General features: G+C 37.1%; 1 protein-coding gene and 1 long non-coding RNA gene across 9 annotated transcripts in view; both read right to left on the bottom strand.

Annotated features, from left to right (window-relative positions):
• The window catches only part of LOC116406224, a 38,735-nt gene that overhangs the window by 7,638 nt on the left and 11,716 nt on the right, over positions 1-19,381 (bottom strand). The window lies entirely within an intron of this gene.
• LOC116406222 (NAD-dependent malic enzyme 59 kDa isoform, mitochondrial-like) lies at positions 254-18,081 on the bottom strand. Of its 8 annotated transcripts, XM_031889920.1 has the most exons (11): positions 17,980-18,081; positions 16,989-17,088; positions 16,826-16,881; positions 12,768-12,902; positions 12,568-12,628; positions 11,999-12,091; positions 11,119-11,280; positions 10,946-11,029; positions 9,909-10,075; positions 822-890; positions 268-430 (listed from the first exon to the last, which is right to left on the bottom strand). In XM_031889920.1, exons 5-10 carry the CDS (start codon positions 12,577-12,579, stop codon positions 824-826), a joined length of 585 nt encoding a protein of 194 aa, XP_031745780.1. In that variant the 5' UTR covers positions 12,580-12,628; positions 12,768-12,902; positions 16,826-16,881; positions 16,989-17,088; positions 17,980-18,081; the 3' UTR covers positions 268-430; positions 822-823. The 8 variants fall into 8 exon arrangements, with proteins under 8 accessions (XP_031745779.1, XP_031745780.1, XP_031745782.1 ...); XM_031889922.1 differs by lacking the exon at positions 16,989-17,088; XM_031889921.1 differs by lacking the exons at positions 16,826-16,881; positions 16,989-17,088; positions 17,980-18,081 and having other exon boundaries at positions 12,768-13,447.

The following is a 19,381-nucleotide window of genomic DNA, read 5'->3' as shown; positions in this document are numbered from 1 at the left end:
GTAGTGGAGGCACTTTTGATTCAGATTTTACCGAAGGAGCTCAAGGTATCGTGCAATGTGATCGATTTTCTTGGGACACATAAATAAATCTAACGCCAATTGAAACATAAGGACTAGTATTTGGAGCATGATATTTCTTCCTATCTCTACATGTAAAGATCACAAGAAAAATAAGAATTTCACAAAATAACAGAAAACAAAATTAGACAAAATCAGGGCATGGCGAGGATGAGATTAGAGATGAAGCGGTGATTAGTATTTATTGAGAATGGGAGAAAAGTAGAATGTCAAACCAATCCAAGAACATACCTCACAAATCTTCGGAGAGACGATCGTGGTCAAAGCAGTGGTTGTGGTCGAGGATGAGATTAGGGATGAAAGGATGTTACGAAAGGTATATCAACAAGAAGAAGGGTAAAACAACAACATCCTGTCAAAAATCACTTAATGTGATTGAGATCTTTTAACATGACTGCTTGCGAACTAAAGAAAAATTTAGAATGTGACTGAGAACTTTTAGCACAACGGGCAGCATCTTCAATAACAGAAAAACATGCATAATGTAGGAAGACAGCAGATTTAAAATTATGACAGTGTATTTATGAATGTCAGGCGATACATTAATGTTCCAAAATTCAACCAAAGTATGGGATGAAAGATATACAAGAATCTTCCATGATAAGGGCAAGACCAGGATATCCTTATCCAAAAGAAAGAAAAAAATAATCAACCAAAGTAAATTCCATGTATGATTGGAAATTATGGCCAAGGCGAAGGATGAAGTGGAGAATAGAAGGAATATTGAGCAGGGTACGACTTACCATTAGCTTAGATCAAAACCAGCATCCGCATTTATGGCATAAAGAAATTTGTTTGCCAGCTGCTCCTTGCTGCATTGATCACAAATCATAGAGTTGTGAAAATGAAAACTTATGCAAGTTTTTTTTATCCTTTTTAGAAAAGATGTATATGTTTTAGTTCATCCACAAATCAACAGACTTAATAAACTGATGTAATTCAAGTTGGACTTAGTTTTTCACAATGAATTCTCCACCAATAGTGGCTAAGAGATGGAGTATATATTGAGGATTGTAAGTAGTTACAAGTAGTTGAAATAACTGTTTTTATGAAACAGTTTTAATTGCAGTCTTAACAGCTAAACAGTTTAATTATTTAAACTGTTTTACTAACTAACTACAGCTGTTTAGCCATGGCATTCTATATTACATCATTCCACCCCCTAGCATGGAACTCGACCCGAGTGACTTAGTTGACAAGGCAGAAATCATCTGGGGCATAGTACTGTTTCAGGTCTGCCACGTTAAAAATAGGATGAATGTGCAAGTCTGGTGGTAGTTCAATTCTGTAAGCGTTATCTCAAATCTTTTTCTAGGACACGAAATGGTCCTAATTGTCTGTCTTTCAGTTTGTGTTCCAGTTGGAAATCGAATTTTTTCTGAGGTGAATCATTACTAAGTCTCCCTCAGTAAAAGGTAGCTTGTCTTCTCTTTTTGTCTGCTGCCTTTTTGTAGGACTGAGTTGATTTTTTTAGGTGGTTATGGACTTCTTCGTGTAAATTCTGAATCTTTTCTACCATCTTTTCTGCTTCTGAGCTAGTGTCAATAGTTGTGGGGAGTGATGTTCTAGGTCAAAGGTTGTTAGTCTTGGCTGTTTTTGTGTATACGACCTCAAATGGACATTTGCCGGTTGATCTATTCTTCATATTGTTGAAGGCGAATTCTGACTGTGCAAGAGCTAAGTCCCACTGTTTTGGTTTGGATCCACTAAGACAGCATATTAAGTTGTCGACAGTTCTATTTGTAACTTCTGTTTGGCCATCTGTTTGAGGGTGTGATGTTGTGCTATATTTCATTCAAGGTTGTGTCAAATTTGCTCCATAATGTCTTCCAGAAATGGCTTAGGAACTTGACATCCCGATTAGAAACAATGGTCTTTGGTACTCCGTGCAGCCGAACTATCTCTCGACAGAATAAATTAGCTATGTAGGTGGCATCATTTGACTTCTTACAAGCCACAAAGTGTGCCATTTTACTGAATCTGTCGACTACAACCATGACTCAGTCATACTGCCTTTGAGTTTTTGGTAATCAGAGCCCGAAATCAATTGATAGATCTTCTCAAATGGAAATTGGGGTAGGTAATGGTGAGTACAGGCCTGCGTTTATACTTGAACCTTTAGCTCTTTGGCAAATAGGGCACCTTTTAATAAAGTTGTTACAGTATCTTCTTAATTAAGGCCAGTAGTATCTCTTAAAGATTATTTCAAAAGTTTTATCCTGCCCGAAGTGTCCAGCCAATCCTCCTGAATGAGCCTCTTTTAGTAGTGCTTCTAGAAGTGATGTGTGTGGGATACACAACTGATCTCCTTTGAATAGATATCCTTCCATTATATGGAAGTCTTCCGCCTTGGTGTAGTGGCTGCATTTTGGTCCATGTCATGGCGAAGTCAACGTCTTCCCCATATAGGTTAGGTAAGTGTTTGAATGCCTCGATCTCCATGGATAGAATAGTGAGTAAGGAGCTCTTCCTGGATAGTGCATCTGCCACCTGTTGTTCTCCTTACCATTTTGGTGCCTAATGACAAAGTCGAACCTTTGTAGGAAGGAGATCCATCGTGCGTGCATCCGAGTAATATTCTTTTGTGACTAGAGATCTTTCAAAGAGAAGCGGTTCGTTAGGAGTACAAATTCCCTGCATAGGAGGTAATGTTCCTACTGTTTGAGTGCTCGGACAAGGGCATAAAGCTCTTGTTCGTAAGTGCTCCAGGACTGTCTTGTTGTGCTCAACTTCTTACTGAAGTATTCAATAGGGTGGCCTTGCTGTGATAACTCGGCTCCAATTTCGGTTCCGCAAGCATCAACAGCTACTTCAAAGGGTGATGCGAAGTTCGACAACTGTAGAATAGGGCTGGAAGTTAGTCTTCTTTTTATCTCTTCAAAGCTCTGCTGTTGCTCTTCGTTCCACTTATAGTTCCCTTTCTTTAGGCAGTCGGTTAAGGGGGCCACTATTGAGCTGAAGTTTCTGATGAATCTTCTGTAAAAGGATGCCAAGCCAAGGAAGGCTTGTACCTCCTTGATGGAGGTTGGTATTGGCCAAGACTTTATGGCTTCTGTCTTCTTTTGGTTCCATACCTACTTTTCCTTCTTTGATTACGAAGCCGAGAAAGACAATTTCCTTGGTGAGGAATGTACGTTTCTTTGGATTAATGTACAGTTCAGTTTCGGCCAGGACTTGGAACAATTTTCTTAAGTGCTGAATGTGGTCTTCAGTACTATTGTTGTACAAGAGGATGTCATCAAAGTAAACCACTATGAACTGGTTTAGAAACGAGCACCTGGTTCATCAACCTCATGAAGGTGCTCGGTGCATTGGATAAGCCAAAGGCCATCACCAACCATTCAAATAACACATGGACCATCAAGACGACTTTTTGTGATGCTGAGTTTCAAGCCAGACGTGAGAAAGGGCTCTGCTTTTGTTGTGAGGAAAAATTTTGTGCAGGCCATAGATGTAAGGTGAAGGATCAGAAGGAACTCAGAGTGTTAGTTGTTCAAGCAAAATGGGGAGGAATTGGAAGTAGTGGAAGAGGATGATCGTACAGAGGAACTTGAGGTAAAAGCTATTGAACTTGATATAGAACAAAAAGAACCAGTGATAGAATTGTCATTAACTTCATGGAACACCGGATTAAATGCGATATCAAGTGCTGCTTGATTATCACACCACAATTTTGCTGGTGTGGTGATTTCAAATCCCAACTCAACAATAGTAAAAAAAGTTGATATATCCAAATCAATTTGATATATCCAATTCACACAAAAACTGTGCAATTGCTCTATATTTTTTATTATGCACTTGAATGTGACACCACATTTTGTTTCTTACTTTTCCAAGACATCAAATTGCCACCAACAAAAACAAAATATCCTGAAGTTGATCTTTTGTCTTCTTTAGATTTTACCAATTAACATCTGAGAAACATTCAATATTAGTATGACTATAATCCTTATATAATAAAATCATGCCCGAGAGCAGCCTTCAGATAACACTGAATCATTCCAAAGCAGCTGAATGATCAACTTTAGGGCATGACATACACTGGCTCATAATACTCACTAAATAGGCTATGTCGAGTCGATTCGCTGGAAGGTAATTAAGTTTTCCCTCTAACCTCCTATATCTTTGAAGATCTTTCAACAATTCTCCATCTTTTGTGAGCTATAAGTTAGGCATCGTTGGGGTACTACATGGCTTGGCACCTACCTTCCATGTTTCAGTCAACAAGTCCATATTTTCTCTGTGATAATAGTATTGCTTTCTTGCCTGTTTTTACCTCAAATTCCTAGGAGGTATTTCAACATGCTCAAATCTTTTATTTGGAATTGGCAATAGAGAAAAGTCTTCAGGGACTGGACATCTAAAGCATCATCACCAACAACCACAATTGCATCAACATATACTACGATTAGGATCACCCCACTCTCGGATCTTTTAAAAAAGATTGAATGATCTAACGTGCTCTTTTGCATTCCAAAACTTTCGATCACCTTAATAAATTTTCCAAACCAAGCCTGTGGACTATGTTTTAGTCCATCCAAAGATTTACAAAGGCGACACGCCTTTCCATTCTTCCCCTGAGCAACAAACCCTAGTGGTTGCTCCATATACACCCCTTCTTGAGGATCACCATGAAGAAATGTGTAAGGACCCTAGATAGAAAAATAGTGGATTATTAGGAGAAAATGAAAATGGTTGTTAGTAAGGTCATATAGTAAATAGATGGTAAGTTGGTTAGTTCTTTTTGTTATAAATAGTGGGAGAGGGGTTGGAGAGAGGTGTGAAGAATTTTGAGAAAGTTTTCCTTGTAAGGGAACCTTAGGAGAGTCTAACCCTCTCAAAAGGCTAGGGTTACTTGTTACTTGTTATTAAGATCTTCTAATATATATTTCATGTTTGGATGTATTTTAAGTATTCTTGAGTTCATCTTTTCTCCTTGAGGTAATCCTTGTTAGGTGGGATCCTAACAAATTGGTATCAGAGCCGTAACATCTTGGGGATGACACGGGCTTGGATGCAAAAACAAATGGAGGAGAGGTTGGAGAAGAATGAGAAGGACATTAGGGAACTTAAAGATGTAACTTTGGAGTTGTCCAAAAGCATCGAAAGGCTGGCAGAGGAATTACGAGAAAACAATGTTAGTTGCCGACGGGAAGAATCTGCTACGTCGGAGGGATCGGTGTTGAAAATGAAAGGAAAGATGGAAGAAGACTCGACCGCAGTTGAGAGAGGGACTTGGGAGCAAGCACTTAAATGGGCTGCTAATTGCAAACTTGAGGTGGATGAGAGGGGAGAAACTCCATGGACATGGGAGCATATGCAGAAATGGATTGTGGATTGCAAGGCAAAAAGAATAGAGAGGAGTGCTAAAACAATACATCAAACGCTTTCTGAAGGGCTGCAAAGAGATAAAGAAAGAGCGGAGAAGAAACTAGAAAAAATTAAAGTTGAAGAAAAACAAAAATGGAACAATGACTTGAAGATGAAGGAATCGAAGAACGACCATGAAAAAGATGAAGGGAAGAGGAAGCCAAATCTAACTGTGTATTCCCATGGCCGACGACTAAGGGTGGGGTGGTCAGAGACAAACACTTGGTGGAAATGGAAACACCGAGCAGAGAAGGCGGAAGCATGGGAAAGGAGGCAAACACTATGGATGAGAAGGAAGGCAAAGAAACGATTGAGGAAGCGATCATTGATACTTGGTGGTAGTGAAGAAAACAAAAAGAAGAATCAAACAGTACCTATGTGGAACAAGTCGACCTGGATACGATCTGTGAAAATAGAAGAAACGGCTCATTGGAGTGGCAACATTGAGAGGCTGATCATATATATAGGCCAAGATTTTGTTGAGGTACGTTACTTTCCTTGCCTTTCTTTTGTGGCATGCGAGTTATATCAAAGTAGGGAAGGGATGAGGAAGCTAGGCAATGAAGAAGATGAATAAAGGAATTTCGAAGGTCATCGGAGTAAGATAGAATGGGTAACGACAAGGAAGAAAATGGCAATGGAATTAGTACAGGGATCATAGAGAGGCTGGCGAATGGAAACATATTGGGTTGTGACAGAAAATCGAGGCGGGGATGAACAGAAACCGCGGCGGAGGAAAGATTCTGAGTCGGTCACCGGTGGCCAAAAAAAGAAGAAGATGGATTGTCGAAAAGTCCAGTTACAGGAAGAGGAGATGGAGACAGGGTGCGTTGGAGGTAGTCGACCTAAGGCACAAAGGGAGTTTGTCGGAACGCGGATAGCAACGAGGCTGCAAGTGAGATCGGAAATTGTCGGGAAGAATGCTTTGATATTTGCAGAGGGAGTGAGCAGCTACGGACAAAAAAAATTCAGAAAGGAGGGGGAAGATTTCTTGAAGAAAAACGATTCTTCAACCCACGTGAAGCGTCAGACGTTAAGGCGAAAAATTAGAGACAATAGTAGTTATGATTTGTTTAGTGGGCTGAAATTAAATGAAAAGGGCCAGATTTTCTCAAATGGGCTTGGCTTAGGTGGAGAAATTGGGGATCAAATTCCTAATAAATGGCCAGGAAAACAAAGTGGAGGCTAGGAGAAGGATTGGCACATGCAAACCTCAATGGTTAAAGTATATCACGTGGGATGGAAATTAGGGAAAGAATTTAATCAAAAGTGGGCCAAAATGTTGCTTTTTGGGCTGATTGCAAAAGTAAGGGATGAGGCCCATTATACCTCAAAGAAAAATAAATTGACGGCTTTATCTAAGGAAGTGGAAATCCTATTGGAATATGGATGGTGGGCCAAACATGAGATGATAACAAAGAAATACAGCCTTCATAAAGAAAGAAAGGAAATTAATGTGCTTGAATTTGCTAAATTCATTGAGACCCATTTGTTAGTGTGGCTGAAATGTAACTTGAAAATGGATAGGAATTGCCTGAAGCTCATTGGTAATTCTAAGAAAGATGGTGTATGGGCCGTGAAATTGATTTGGGGATGGGGTCATAAAGTTAATTGTGGGCTTAGCCCATTAGAGAGGAAGAGCTTCAAATTAAAATGCAAGTGGCATGGAATTAGGCTCAGGGAATGGCAGTTGGTTAATTGGGATCACTTTCCGTGTGAGAAGAATGAAGATTGGGGAAGTTCTTGGAGTCTAAAGGGTTGGATGCATGCAAGTGTAATTATTACAACCCAATAGAATTTCAAGGCAAAGCTGAATAAAATTTCTTCCGAGATGGCAGGGGTATGGTAGAGAGTTCAAGGTTTGTAGTTTGTAAGCACACCTTGAGGACAAGGTGTCTTCGAAGGGCGGAGTAATGTAAGGACCCTAGATAGAAAAATAGTGGATTATTAGGAGAAAATGAAAATGGTTGTTAGTAAGGTCATATAGTAAATAGATGGTAAGTTGGTTAGTTCTTTTTGTTATAAATAGTGGGAGAGGGGTTGGAGAGAGGTGAAGAATTTTGAGAAAGTTTTCCTTGTAAGGGAACCTTAGGAGAGTCTAACCCTCTCAAAAGGCTAGGGTTACTTGTTACTTGTTACTAAGATCTTCTAATATATATTTCATGTTTGGATGTTTTTTAAGTATTCTTGAGTTCATCTTTTCTTCTTGAGGTAATCCTTATTAGGTGGGATCCTAACAAAATGCACTTTTAATATCAAGCTGATGTAAAAAAGTTGGAAACAAATATTGAACCTCTCCTCTCCTCTCACCCACCCTCTTCTCTCTTCATTCCGGCCACACCTTCTCACGGTGACGTCGACGGCAACGCCAAACCCGGGGAGTTACAACTCCATCTTTTTCAGAAATGGAAGTCAAAATTTGAAAAATGGTAGACACTTTCTACTGTATCTAGTTCGAAAAGGGGAGGTTCAATATTGAAGATGTAGACTTCCAAAAAATCCTCACTTTATCCAAGATCCAATTAGAGTGGTTCATTGATTCAATAGATGTTCTTGTAAAAGAACCAAACTGGAAGTTTTTCAACAAATATGCGAGTGATGAAACCGAAACAACAAAGCTATCCAAATTCTGAACCCCATCTGATTGGTTTATGAGGTGTGTTGCTCGAAACTTCTCTGGAATACAATCCTTCATCCATCTACTCATGAGAAACCAGACAAGGTTGGGTCTCCTTCCTCAACATGATCAGGTCCTTTTTATTGACTCATAATTACACCTCCTTTTCAAAAATATCAAGCTGATGTAAAGGCCAGTGACTGGTTGAAGTTAGTGAAATAAACAACCTCACAAATGTCATTTTTACTACTCGAGAAAAAGTATCAGCATAGTTAACGCCATGTTTGTGCGTAGCCTTTCACTACAAGGTGTACTTTTAATTGAGCGACAAAACCATCAGGATTAACTTTAATTGTAACCACCCATTTGCAACTGATATACTTTTTTCGTGCAGGGAGAGAAACTAAATCCCAAGTACAATTATCATCTAAAGTAATCATCTCCTCCACCATTGCAACACACCAACCAAGATGAGAATAGGCTTAATGATACAAACTCTAATGATGCAATGAAAGAACATGCAGAAGACAACTAATGGTTATATGAAACAGAAGAGGAAATAAGATGAGCACACTTAAGTTTACCTTTACGAAGAGCAATAGGAAGATCATCACTCATTTCTGGATCCAATGACGAAGAAGCCTTAGGGGTAGGGCATGGAATTGAAGAAGGTTGTCGTCGATCATAGACTTCAGTGATGGGTTGACAAATAGAAGTAAACACACGTGAAGATGAACCACAAAGAGGATTAGAAGGAGAGATAACATTGTAGATAAAGAAATCATCCTTTGACTCTTGATACTCCCTCGACTCATATTCGAAGAGAAAGAAGGTGAGGAATAAAAGGAGGAATGTTCAAAGAACACGAGAATAACCAAAAAGATATATTTTAAGGTCTTTGGATCCAACTTTGTATGTTGAGGCCGAACGTCTTGGACAAATCAAGTATAACCAATTATTTTGGGTGGAATGAGAAACAAATGTTGTTTGGGGCATAAGATACAAAAAGGTATCTCACCCTTAAAAATGGAAGAGGGCATGCAATTTGTTAAGAAACGGGCTATGGAAACATCAGCCCAAAAAGAAATTGGAAAATTCATTTGAAACATTAGGACTAGTGGTTTAAAAAGGATGACGATTCTTTCATTTTGCAAACCCACTGACTTCATGAAATTAATAAATAGAAGTGTGAAAGTAACATAGACATGAATATATAAGCTAGAGCAAAGGCATGACTACTATACCTGACTACCATTACATAGCGCTAAAAGAAATTGTAATTTTCTTTTTCATTCAATATGTAATTTGACGTAATAGTAATAGTAATTCCTCTTTCAAACAACCACTTTTTTTTTTCAACAAAGAGGACAAGGCTTATGATCCCTAAATCGTTAGCAATTAAGATGCAGCAAATAAGGTAGCTAAGATGCAGAAAATAAGAAAACACCCCAAATCACTACAGTGCATAAGAAATCTATCACATAAGCACAAAGATAAATACTGAGAGTATTAGTTGAAACTTAGCAAACACAAACAGGGCAAACTATTATTTAACGTGCTAGTTTAAATATATATCTAAACTAAACTACACAAGTATTTCAAACTGGCAAAACTAAAATTAGGTTTATAGAAACAACGTGTCCTCATCCTTTCTCCTAAGGAATGCTATTCATTATGATTTTATCTTTTGAGTTTTAAAAATATGCTATTTATTATTCATATCTTTTCTCGTGCTATCTAGAAGCTAACCAAACAACATAGAGAAAGTACATTTGTATCACTAATCAATATTTGAAATGATGACGCAGATTAAATAATACAGAATTCAGAAAGTAGAACTTGCCTGCTAGCTGACTTCAGCTGCTCCCTGAGTTCCTTGAACTTGAGGTTTCTCATGTTCTCAACAGTGAAAACAAAAACTGAGTTGTAATTTTCCACACCCTGCCTGATCGATTCCACCATTGATTTCTTGTGGTCCCTTCCTTTTCTTCTTTGTTTTCGATAAAGTAACTGCATTTATCCCACGAACAATTAGATAGAAGACTTAAAACACTAATCTGCATAGGACTAAGTTCATATTTTTCCTCTTTAAAACACTAATCTGCATAGGACTAAGTTCACATTTTCCCTCTTTCTTTTTAAGTTAAAAACCACATGAGTTTGACAATGATTACTACCACCACAAGTCATTTAACTTCTTCAACTGCCTCATACTTTTCACAAGAAACTGCGTCATACAAATTAACCCATAATAAAGCTATCCAAATTCCGAACCCCATCTGATTGGTTTCTGAAATCAGTAACTCTCATGGAAGGAAAAACTTGGACAGACTGATGCAGAAATTGAGAATGAAAGTTAGAAAAAGATTCTTGCACTAGAATCGTTGTTCCCTGCCATTCTCGAAACAGCCTGAATAGTCATGTTAAGAACACCGAGCCCTGCACTAAAGTTGAAAGAGGGGAAAAAACAGCATGTTGAAACAAATGAAGGTTAAACCAAAAGGATTGAACTATAGTTTCCAAAGTTTTCATCTCTTATATTCACGTAATAGTAATAGTAATAGTAATAGTAATAGTAATTCCTCTTTAAAACAACCACTTTTGTTTCAACAAAGAGGACAAGGCTTATGATCCCTAAATCGTTAGCAGTATTGCTATTTGGAGAAAATGTTAAAGTTAAACAGCTGACAATACCTTCCAGCCCCTACCACTACTATCTTTTGGTTAACAAAATCACTCAATGGCCGCCCTTGAGCTCTCACAGTTCCCAATAGTCCAACGAGAGCAACACCAGCAGTTCCCTTTATGAAATGAAATAAACGAAAACGAATGTCCTTTTAAGTAATTATCAACTGCATTAATACATCATCAACTACTCACTTGTATGTCATCGTTGAACATGCAGAACCTCTTACGATAACGTTGTAATGTTTCAAAAGGCCATTTCATTTGAAAATCCTCAAACTGGCATCATTCAAAATCAAATTACGAGATTACGATACTGATTACTGGCAGTGAACACAGTTAAAAATTTGATATCTTAACCAATAAACCTGAACAATAGCTTTAGGCCAACATGTATGCACGGCTTCCATAAAATCATCAACAATTGATAGATACTCTTCTCCCTCCAATCTAGGTATTCCTATTCCCTGAACTCCAAGGTCACCGAGGCCAAGAATACGACTTCCATCTGTCAAGACAATCATGTCAACCTGTAGTTGGAAGAAGAAAATACAATGAACTTCAAATATGGTGTTGCTGGAAATTAAAAGAGATTTTCATTTTTATTTTGCTCAAAATCAATGCTCTTGAGCTTTTAATGTCCCGAGGAATGTGAAAGTTTCCCAATATATCGTGTATGGAAGTTTAAACTTTTCAAAGAAAACAAGGGTGATCAACATACAAAAGCCTCCTGTGGATAGAAAATTAATCAAACAAAAATTCGATTGTTCTGTAGCAGTTTGACTTTGTTGTTAAGGAAATTAAGAGTGATAAGAAGGCGAGGGAGTGACTTTGAGTGGTGGCCATTCGACAGCCAAGCAACTACACTCAAAGTTGAAGGTCGAATAGGCAGCAGGAAGAAACGAAGAAGAAGAAGAAGAAAAGTTTTCGATCTATCAAACATGATCATCATACAATAGACGAAAGTCATTTAAATTATCCAAATATCTTTTGAAGTAATTTTAACATTTTCAAAATAACTCTTAATCATGCTCTAAATATGGAATGAATTGTCTATCCAACTACAAATACAAAAGTTTTTCTAAATCACTCTAACTAATTATACAAATTCCACAACACATAGATCACATGCTTCCCAAGAACCCATAAAATTGTTCAATGCGGCATTTCATCAAACAGTTGGTGGATGGAGACAACAAAAACAAGTGTTTAACAAAATTATCTTAGAAACAAACACATTAATATTACCTGAAGATGGAACTCCAATTGAACAGCCTTGAAAAAGTGATGGAGAAACAAACAGAACATAAAGATTGTGGGACTCCTCAACTCCAATAAATCCTGCAATGGAAAAATGGGTTAGAAGGTGGAAAAGCATAGTAGAGGATTATGATAATGAAAATGGGTAGTAATGTTTTTCAGTAGCTATCTTTTTCTTCTCTTTTTTTTTTCATGTTGTTGATGGTTGTTCTTGATTGTCTTTATTTATTTTTTTTTTCGTTTTTTGCATTTGGGAAAAAACAGTTTGTTGACTAAGAGGTGATGATGCTGGTGAGGGAATTTATTAAAGTAATGAATACTTTTTGGAGGACTTAAACAAGTAAAAGGACGAAATGAAGCAAGCTCAAGCAACAAATTTTCTGTTAAGTAAGCATAAATATTAACTAGAGGCTTAAATAAAATATTTCACCACCACCACCACAACAACAAAAAGCCCAGATATATCGTCATTGACAACAGAAACAGAGCAATATAAGCAAAATACATTACAAGGAAAATATGGAGATAAAAGACATGAAGGTTTCCCTTTCACTTACAAAGAGGATCATTAAGTAACTTCTCGTTGTTAGAACCAATATCTAGCATTACTCGAAGAATCTGTCAATTAAACAAGAGTAAACTTAATGAAAAAGTGTGGTTAAGAAAAGTTGCTAAAAAATGTCACCATTAAATGATATTAGTATTCTTAGATAATCTACAAATTTCATGAAGAAAAGACTGCAGACTTGAGAGTTACCCCCACTATCAGGAATACTTGCTGAAACGGGAAAAAGATATCGGCAAATTCTAAATACGGCACACTAAAACTCTCACTCTCCTGGTTCTTGCTTAAAATCACATGTACATGTCAATGCTGATAGTGCCTCTTCCACTGAAACAAACAAAATTTCAGTACCAATTAAGATGCAAAAAAATAAGGTATTTAAGATGCAGAAAATAAGGAAACACCCCACATCACTACAGTGCATAACAAATCTATCACATAAGCACAAAGATAAATACTGAGAGTATTAGTTGAAACTTAGCAAACACAAAAAGGACATAAGCTTATTCTCAAATTTCAGTACATATACTCATCAAAATTCAGAATCTCACGTCACAAACCCGAGCTTAGTGCTCAAGGGTTGACAGTCATGCCTTTTATGCAAGATCTAAGAAGCTATGATGCTCATTATTGTAATGAAAAACTTTTGAAAAATTTTGAAATTTGGACAAAATTTGAAATCCCCCAAGGTTAGACTAAACAAGTGAGCTATTATCCACCCTTCACTTAAAACATTGCTTGGAAGTAGCCCAACATGAGAAGATAAAACAATCTGAATGGGATTTTTCTGATGTATAATGCATATGTTGTTTGTTTTTTTTAGCTCTTAATTGTCTCGTTTTTTTACGTTTTACATTTGCAACTATCTCTTTTGTTTCTTTGGTACGCACACAAGAACCGGTGGGGTAACCTTTCTATGGTTCTAGACTTAGTTTCTAAGTTTGACTGCTCCCTTCGGAGTGACAACAAGCCTCGTTTTCCCCCTAGTGTGGAACGGGGAGGATTCCTCCTCTTTTCAAAGCCCTCATCAAACTCGATGCTATGTCTAGAACGCTAAGAGTAGGTGGTCTGGTTTTGGTTAGGCCATAAGTGAAGTTTCCCCTCATTTTTTATGGGATTTTTCTGATGTATATTGCATATGTTGTTTGTTTTTTTTAGCTCTTAATTGTGTCACTGTTTTACGTTTTACATTTGCAACTATCTCTTTTGTTTCTTTGGTACGCACACAAGAACCGGTGGGGTAACCTTTCTATGGTTCTAGACTTAGTTTCTAAGTTTGACTGCTCCCTTCGGAGTGACAACAAGCCTCGTTTTCCCCCTACTATGGAACGGGGAGGATTCCTCCTCTTTTCAAAGCCCTCGTCAAACTCAATGCTAAGTTTGACTGCTCCCTTCGGAGTGACAACAAGCCTCGTTTTCCCCCTAGTGTGGAACGGGGAGGATTCCTCCTCTTTTCAAAGCCCTCATCAAACTCGATGCTATGTCTAGAACGCTAAGAGTAGGTGGTCTGGTTTTGGTTAGGCCATAAGTGAAGTTTCCCCTCATTTTTTATGGGATTTTTCTGATGTATATTGCATATGTTGTTTGTTTTTTTTAGCTCTTAATTGTCTCGCTGTTTTACGTTTTACATTTGCAACTATCTCTTTTGTTTCTTTGGTACGCACACAAGAACCGGTGGGGTAACCTTTCTATGGTTCTAGACTTAGTTTCTAAGTTTGACTGCTCCCTTCGGAGTGACAACAAGCCTCGTTTTCCCCCTACTATGGAACGGGGAGGATTCCTCCTCTTTTCAAAGCCCTCGTCAAACTCAATGCTAAGTTTGACTGCTCCCTTCGGAGTGACAACAAGCCTCGTTTTCCCCCTAGTGTGGAACGGGGAGGATTCCTCCTCTTTTCAAAGCCCTCATCAAACTCGATGCTATGTCTAGAACGCTAAGAGTAGGTGGTCTGGTTTTGGTTAGGCCATAAGTGAAGTTTCCCCTCATTTTTTATGGGATTTTTCTGATGTATATTGCATATGTTGTTTGTTTTTTTTAGCTCTTAATTGTGTCACTGTTTTACGTTTTACATTTGCAACTATCTCTTTTGTTTCTTTGGTACGCACACAAGAACCGGTGGGGTAACCTTTCTATGGTTCTAGACTTAGTTTCTAAGTTTGACTGCTCCCTTCGGAGTGACAACAAGCCTCGTTTTCCCCCTACTATGGAACGGGGAGGATTCCTCCTCTTTTCAAAGCCCTCGTCAAACTCAATGCTAAGTTTGACTGCTCCCTTCGGAGTGACAACAAGCCTCGTTTTCCCCCTAGTGTGGAACGGGGAGGATTCCTCCTCTTTTCAAAGCCCTCATCAAACTCGATGCTATGTCTAGAACGCTAAGAGTATGTGGTCTGGTTTTGGTTAGGCCATAAGTGAAGTTTCCCTTCATTTTTTATGGGATTTTTCTGATGTATATTGCATATGTTGTTTGTTTTTTTTAGCTCTTAATTGTGTCACTGTTTACGTTTGCAAGTCTCTCTATTCTTTCTTTGATATGCAATGTGGTAACTAGGTCTTGCTAGAACCGGTGGGCTAACCTTTCTATGGTTCTACACTTAGTTTCTAAGTTTGACTACTCCCTTCGAAGTGGCAACAAGTTTTGTTAATGTCCACCCTTTTCTAAAGGGATTCAGTTCATTGTGGCTAGACAAACGGCTCCTAACTCATGTTATTTATTAAAACCATCTCAATTTCTAAAGAGTACCTCCTATCCTTTTTTAACTCTATCTAGGCTAGGTTTGGACTAAGCGCATCATAGGTAAGTCACGGCAAAGCAACAAAGGAAGACAAAGCTAGAAAAGTATCCATGCACTTATTTATTATATACATGCAATCAAGCATTCACAACACACATACCATTTTCTCAATCAAGCATTCACATCTCAACAAGATATCGCTAACATCTCAATAAGATATCGCTAAAAAGGGACGTAAACCAAAAACGACGGCAGCTTATTCTCAAATTTCAGCACATATAATCATCAACATTCAGAATTTTACATCACAAACCCAAGCTCAGTGGTCAAGGGTTGCCGGTCATGCTTTTTATGCAAGATCTAAGTAAGCTAATAAGGTATAATGCTCCTTATTGTAAGGAAATTTTTTTTAGAAATTTTGAAATTTGGGCAAAAACATTTGAACCCCCAAGTTTAGACTAAACATGTAAGCTATTGCCCACCCCCACTTAAAAAATTGCAAGCTTTTGAAAATCAATATAAAGGGAGAAGAATAAGGGGGAACTTTGGACTCCCCTGGAAGGATCGACATCCTTGACTTTGGTTTGAAGCTTGCATGGATAAACCTCTTCATTTCTTTTTCATTGATTAATTATCCTTGTTCCTGAAAATCAAAGGAAATTCTCTCAATTTCATTTATTACTAAAATTAGGATAATTATAGTAACTGTATTTTTAACTCTTTTGGTAGTTTATGTCTTGAGTGTGTTTTCAATGGTATTTCTATATAAAGTACAAAGTTTAGGGGTATTCTGTATAATGGAACCTCTTTAACAAAAAAATAAATAAATTCAAACCCATGAAGTCTAACTAACCGAACACAATTAGATTTCTAGTAGCAGTAATTTACCACAGAAACAGAAATCAAAGGTTAGAAAATAATTTAATGGCATTTCTATAAATTTATCACATGATCTTTCTTCTTTTTTTTCTTTCCTTTTTTGATAGAACTCTAACCATGTAGTTAAGCTTCTACTTGTAGCAGTTAATTAAAATAGAGACAGAAACTATAGATTAACAAACAATTGGAAGGCCTCTCGATCAATTTAATGCACAATAAGTTCATAATTGTGTGTTTTTGGAAGTATGAAAAACGAAAAATCGCTATTTTCGCTAAAGGAGAAACCTCTTCATTCCTCTTTCGTTGATTATTCATCCTTGTTCTTCAAACCTCAAGCCTTAAAATTGAGGAAGTAGAGGAAATTCTCTCAATTTACTTTAAAGGAAGGATCATGTTCTCTCCTACAAAGGGTGTCTTTCTAATTTTCTTAACTTTATGACTTAATACGGTACTGTTGTATAATGCAAATCCATATAGAAGAAACACCATTTATAGCACAGCCAAGGAAAATGAAGATTCAATATAATGTACTGCAATAAAATTAAAATACTAAAGAATGTGCTAGGATGTTAGCGTAAGCAAAAAGTAAAATCAATGGCAAAAGAAGGGAAAAATTGAAGGGCATCAACAAAAAATGTAACCTTTAAGTTGCTATTTCCTTATCTTGTTCCCGCAGAAGATCATCCTTGGCCCAAGCCTGTGAAGAAATTATAGAATAAAAGGGTTAGTGAAGAAAAAAGCAGATCATTACAAAACATTCTTATGTAAGCACATCAAGCATGAGGGGGGAAAAAAAAAACACACTGCGTCGTTGTCTAATTTAATTGATTGCAATTCCCTATCTTTATCTTCTATTTCCCTTTCCAGTTTGCGAATAGCCTGGTCTCTTTCACATAGCCTGTTCCTGTACAGCCACAAAATATCTCATTGAAGTATTAAAGTAGTCCGCATCTAAATAGTGATTTGCCTAACTCTTCAAAAAAAATATTAAGATTTGAGTTTTGGCAATATGAACTAGGATCTCCTTTACAACTGTGCTCTAAAGATATTGAAGACAATTTATAGAATAAATCAATCTTATTAATGATAATAATAGAACCAGTAATGAGATTTTAAAGCATATTTCTTTGCACCTCCTTCTTTATCTTCATTTAACTCAGTTATTGTTACTTTGGACGTACTCATTGTTTCTTTCCCATGAAATGTAATGTCTTGTTTTCAAATGTGTAGGATTCTTTTTCGTATTTCATTAAACTGTATATTCTGTTCTCAGGGCCACATCGTCTTGAACAGACCGTGGGCATTTGTGCAGTGGCTGGAAAAGGCTACAATAGAGGGAGAGTGAGAATTTTATGTAAAATCATTGAAGTGTAGAACTCTTAATAAATATTGCTATTTGAATTCTTAAGTATCTAATTCTTTTTGTTTTCTTTTGTTGTAGATATATACTGATGGCATAACCATATCATATATTTTTTAATCCGCTTCCTAATTTATCTGATGGAGGTTATCCACAGCTGCCTTTCCATATTTCTACATCAAACCAGATCAAAATCATAAAATTCTGAGAAAGTTTTTCCCTAAGGAATATGGCCCCATAAATAATATCGATCCAATTGGCAACTCCCCTCATCAAAATCGATGCTATGTCTAGAACGCTAAGAGTAGGTGGTCTGGTTTTGGTTAGGCCAAAAGTGAAGTTCCCCCTCTTTTTTTTTTTTATGACAAATCTTTAATTATCGAAATTCAAATAAAGAATAGGTTTGCTTTCAAGTAATCCTCTGATCAGGTTTACCTCATTAAAGAATTCATCTGCATCTGCCCACTGTCCGCTAACTTCATCGACACATAACCTTTTGTATTATATTATCCCCTTCATCTCCGTCCTTGGATGGCGCGCAGCAAGCGCACTACCACCTGAAAATCACAGAGACAGTTCACACTAGGCAAAACTTCCAAACTTGAATCTTAAACTAAAACTGTCACTACACCACCGAAATTAAGACAAATAATCCAAAACCCCCATAATCATACCACAACACGTAAAATACCTTCATACCCGAAATCAGACAATCCAGAGATGGAATTCTCAGGAACGGTCTTCATACCTTCCGCTTAAGTGGGTTAGAAGAGGGAGACCTAGGTGGAAGCGGGCTCTTCAACTTAGCCGGCGAGGGTTTGGAATCAAGAACCATGGAGTCGGGATCTGACGGTGACGGTGGAACAAAAGGACTTTGGAAGACGAATTGGGTTTTCGAGGGGTCTGCCGCTCTTGATTCTGGCGCCATTAGGGCTAGGAGAAGATGATGGTGTGGATCGGCAAGATGGGTTACTCACAGAGAGCGAAAGAGAAGGGGAGAGGGGAGAGGAAGTAGAGAGAGTTACCGTTGGAAGAAGGATGGGGAAGAAATTTGACGGGAGAGAGGGTTTTGTATAAAAGGCAATAATAATAATCCATATTCTTTTTAATATTACTTATGAATGAAAATAATTAAAAGTTTAAATAATCCATAAACATATACTTCTTATCGGTTATTAGAATTAAAAAAAAAAAGTCAACAAATAAAATTTATAAAATTATCATACATCAAGAACAAAAAAAATACATTTGTGAAATAAAAAAAAATGTATAAAAGATAAAAAAATGAATCACCTTAATTTTAATAATATTTTATATCTTATCTCGAAAGATATAAAAAATATTAAAATGTATCTATCTCGAAATAGGTTTTCAACTACGTCCCAAGTGGAATAAAAAATTGTTACCAAACTCTTAAATATAGAATTTCATAATCTCTCCATAATTTGTATGTTAGTATGAGTTTGTAGGGTGTGTTTGTCCCATGAAGTTAGAAGTAGTGTATAAAAGTTGAAGTTGTAAAATCCAGTTCTTGTTTGACTTAAATAGTTGGCGGATCATTATTAGAAATTTAATTCTAAGCACTCTACTTGTCCAACATTACAATTTATTCAATTAGATAGTTAAAAAAAATGACGTCACAAGGTTCTTTATTAATGTCCCTACAATTCCTTCTTCCATCTAATGCTACAAATATGAACAATCAGCATTCACGAAAGGACAAAAATTGAACTACATACAGTACAACAAGAAAACAGATAAAGTCAAAGCCAAAGTACATTGTATTGATGCCAAACTTGTTTACGAAGCTCATGAAATAGAAGTTGATGCAGACCAT

Source organism: Cucumis sativus, unplaced genomic scaffold, assembly GCF_000004075.3.
Source record: "Cucumis sativus cultivar 9930 unplaced genomic scaffold, Cucumber_9930_V3 scaffold76, whole genome shotgun sequence".
Classification (NCBI taxonomy): domain Eukaryota; kingdom Viridiplantae; phylum Streptophyta; class Magnoliopsida; order Cucurbitales; family Cucurbitaceae; genus Cucumis; species Cucumis sativus.
Note: the sequence above shows the minus strand (reverse complement) of the source record. Positions and strands in the feature narration are given on the sequence as shown.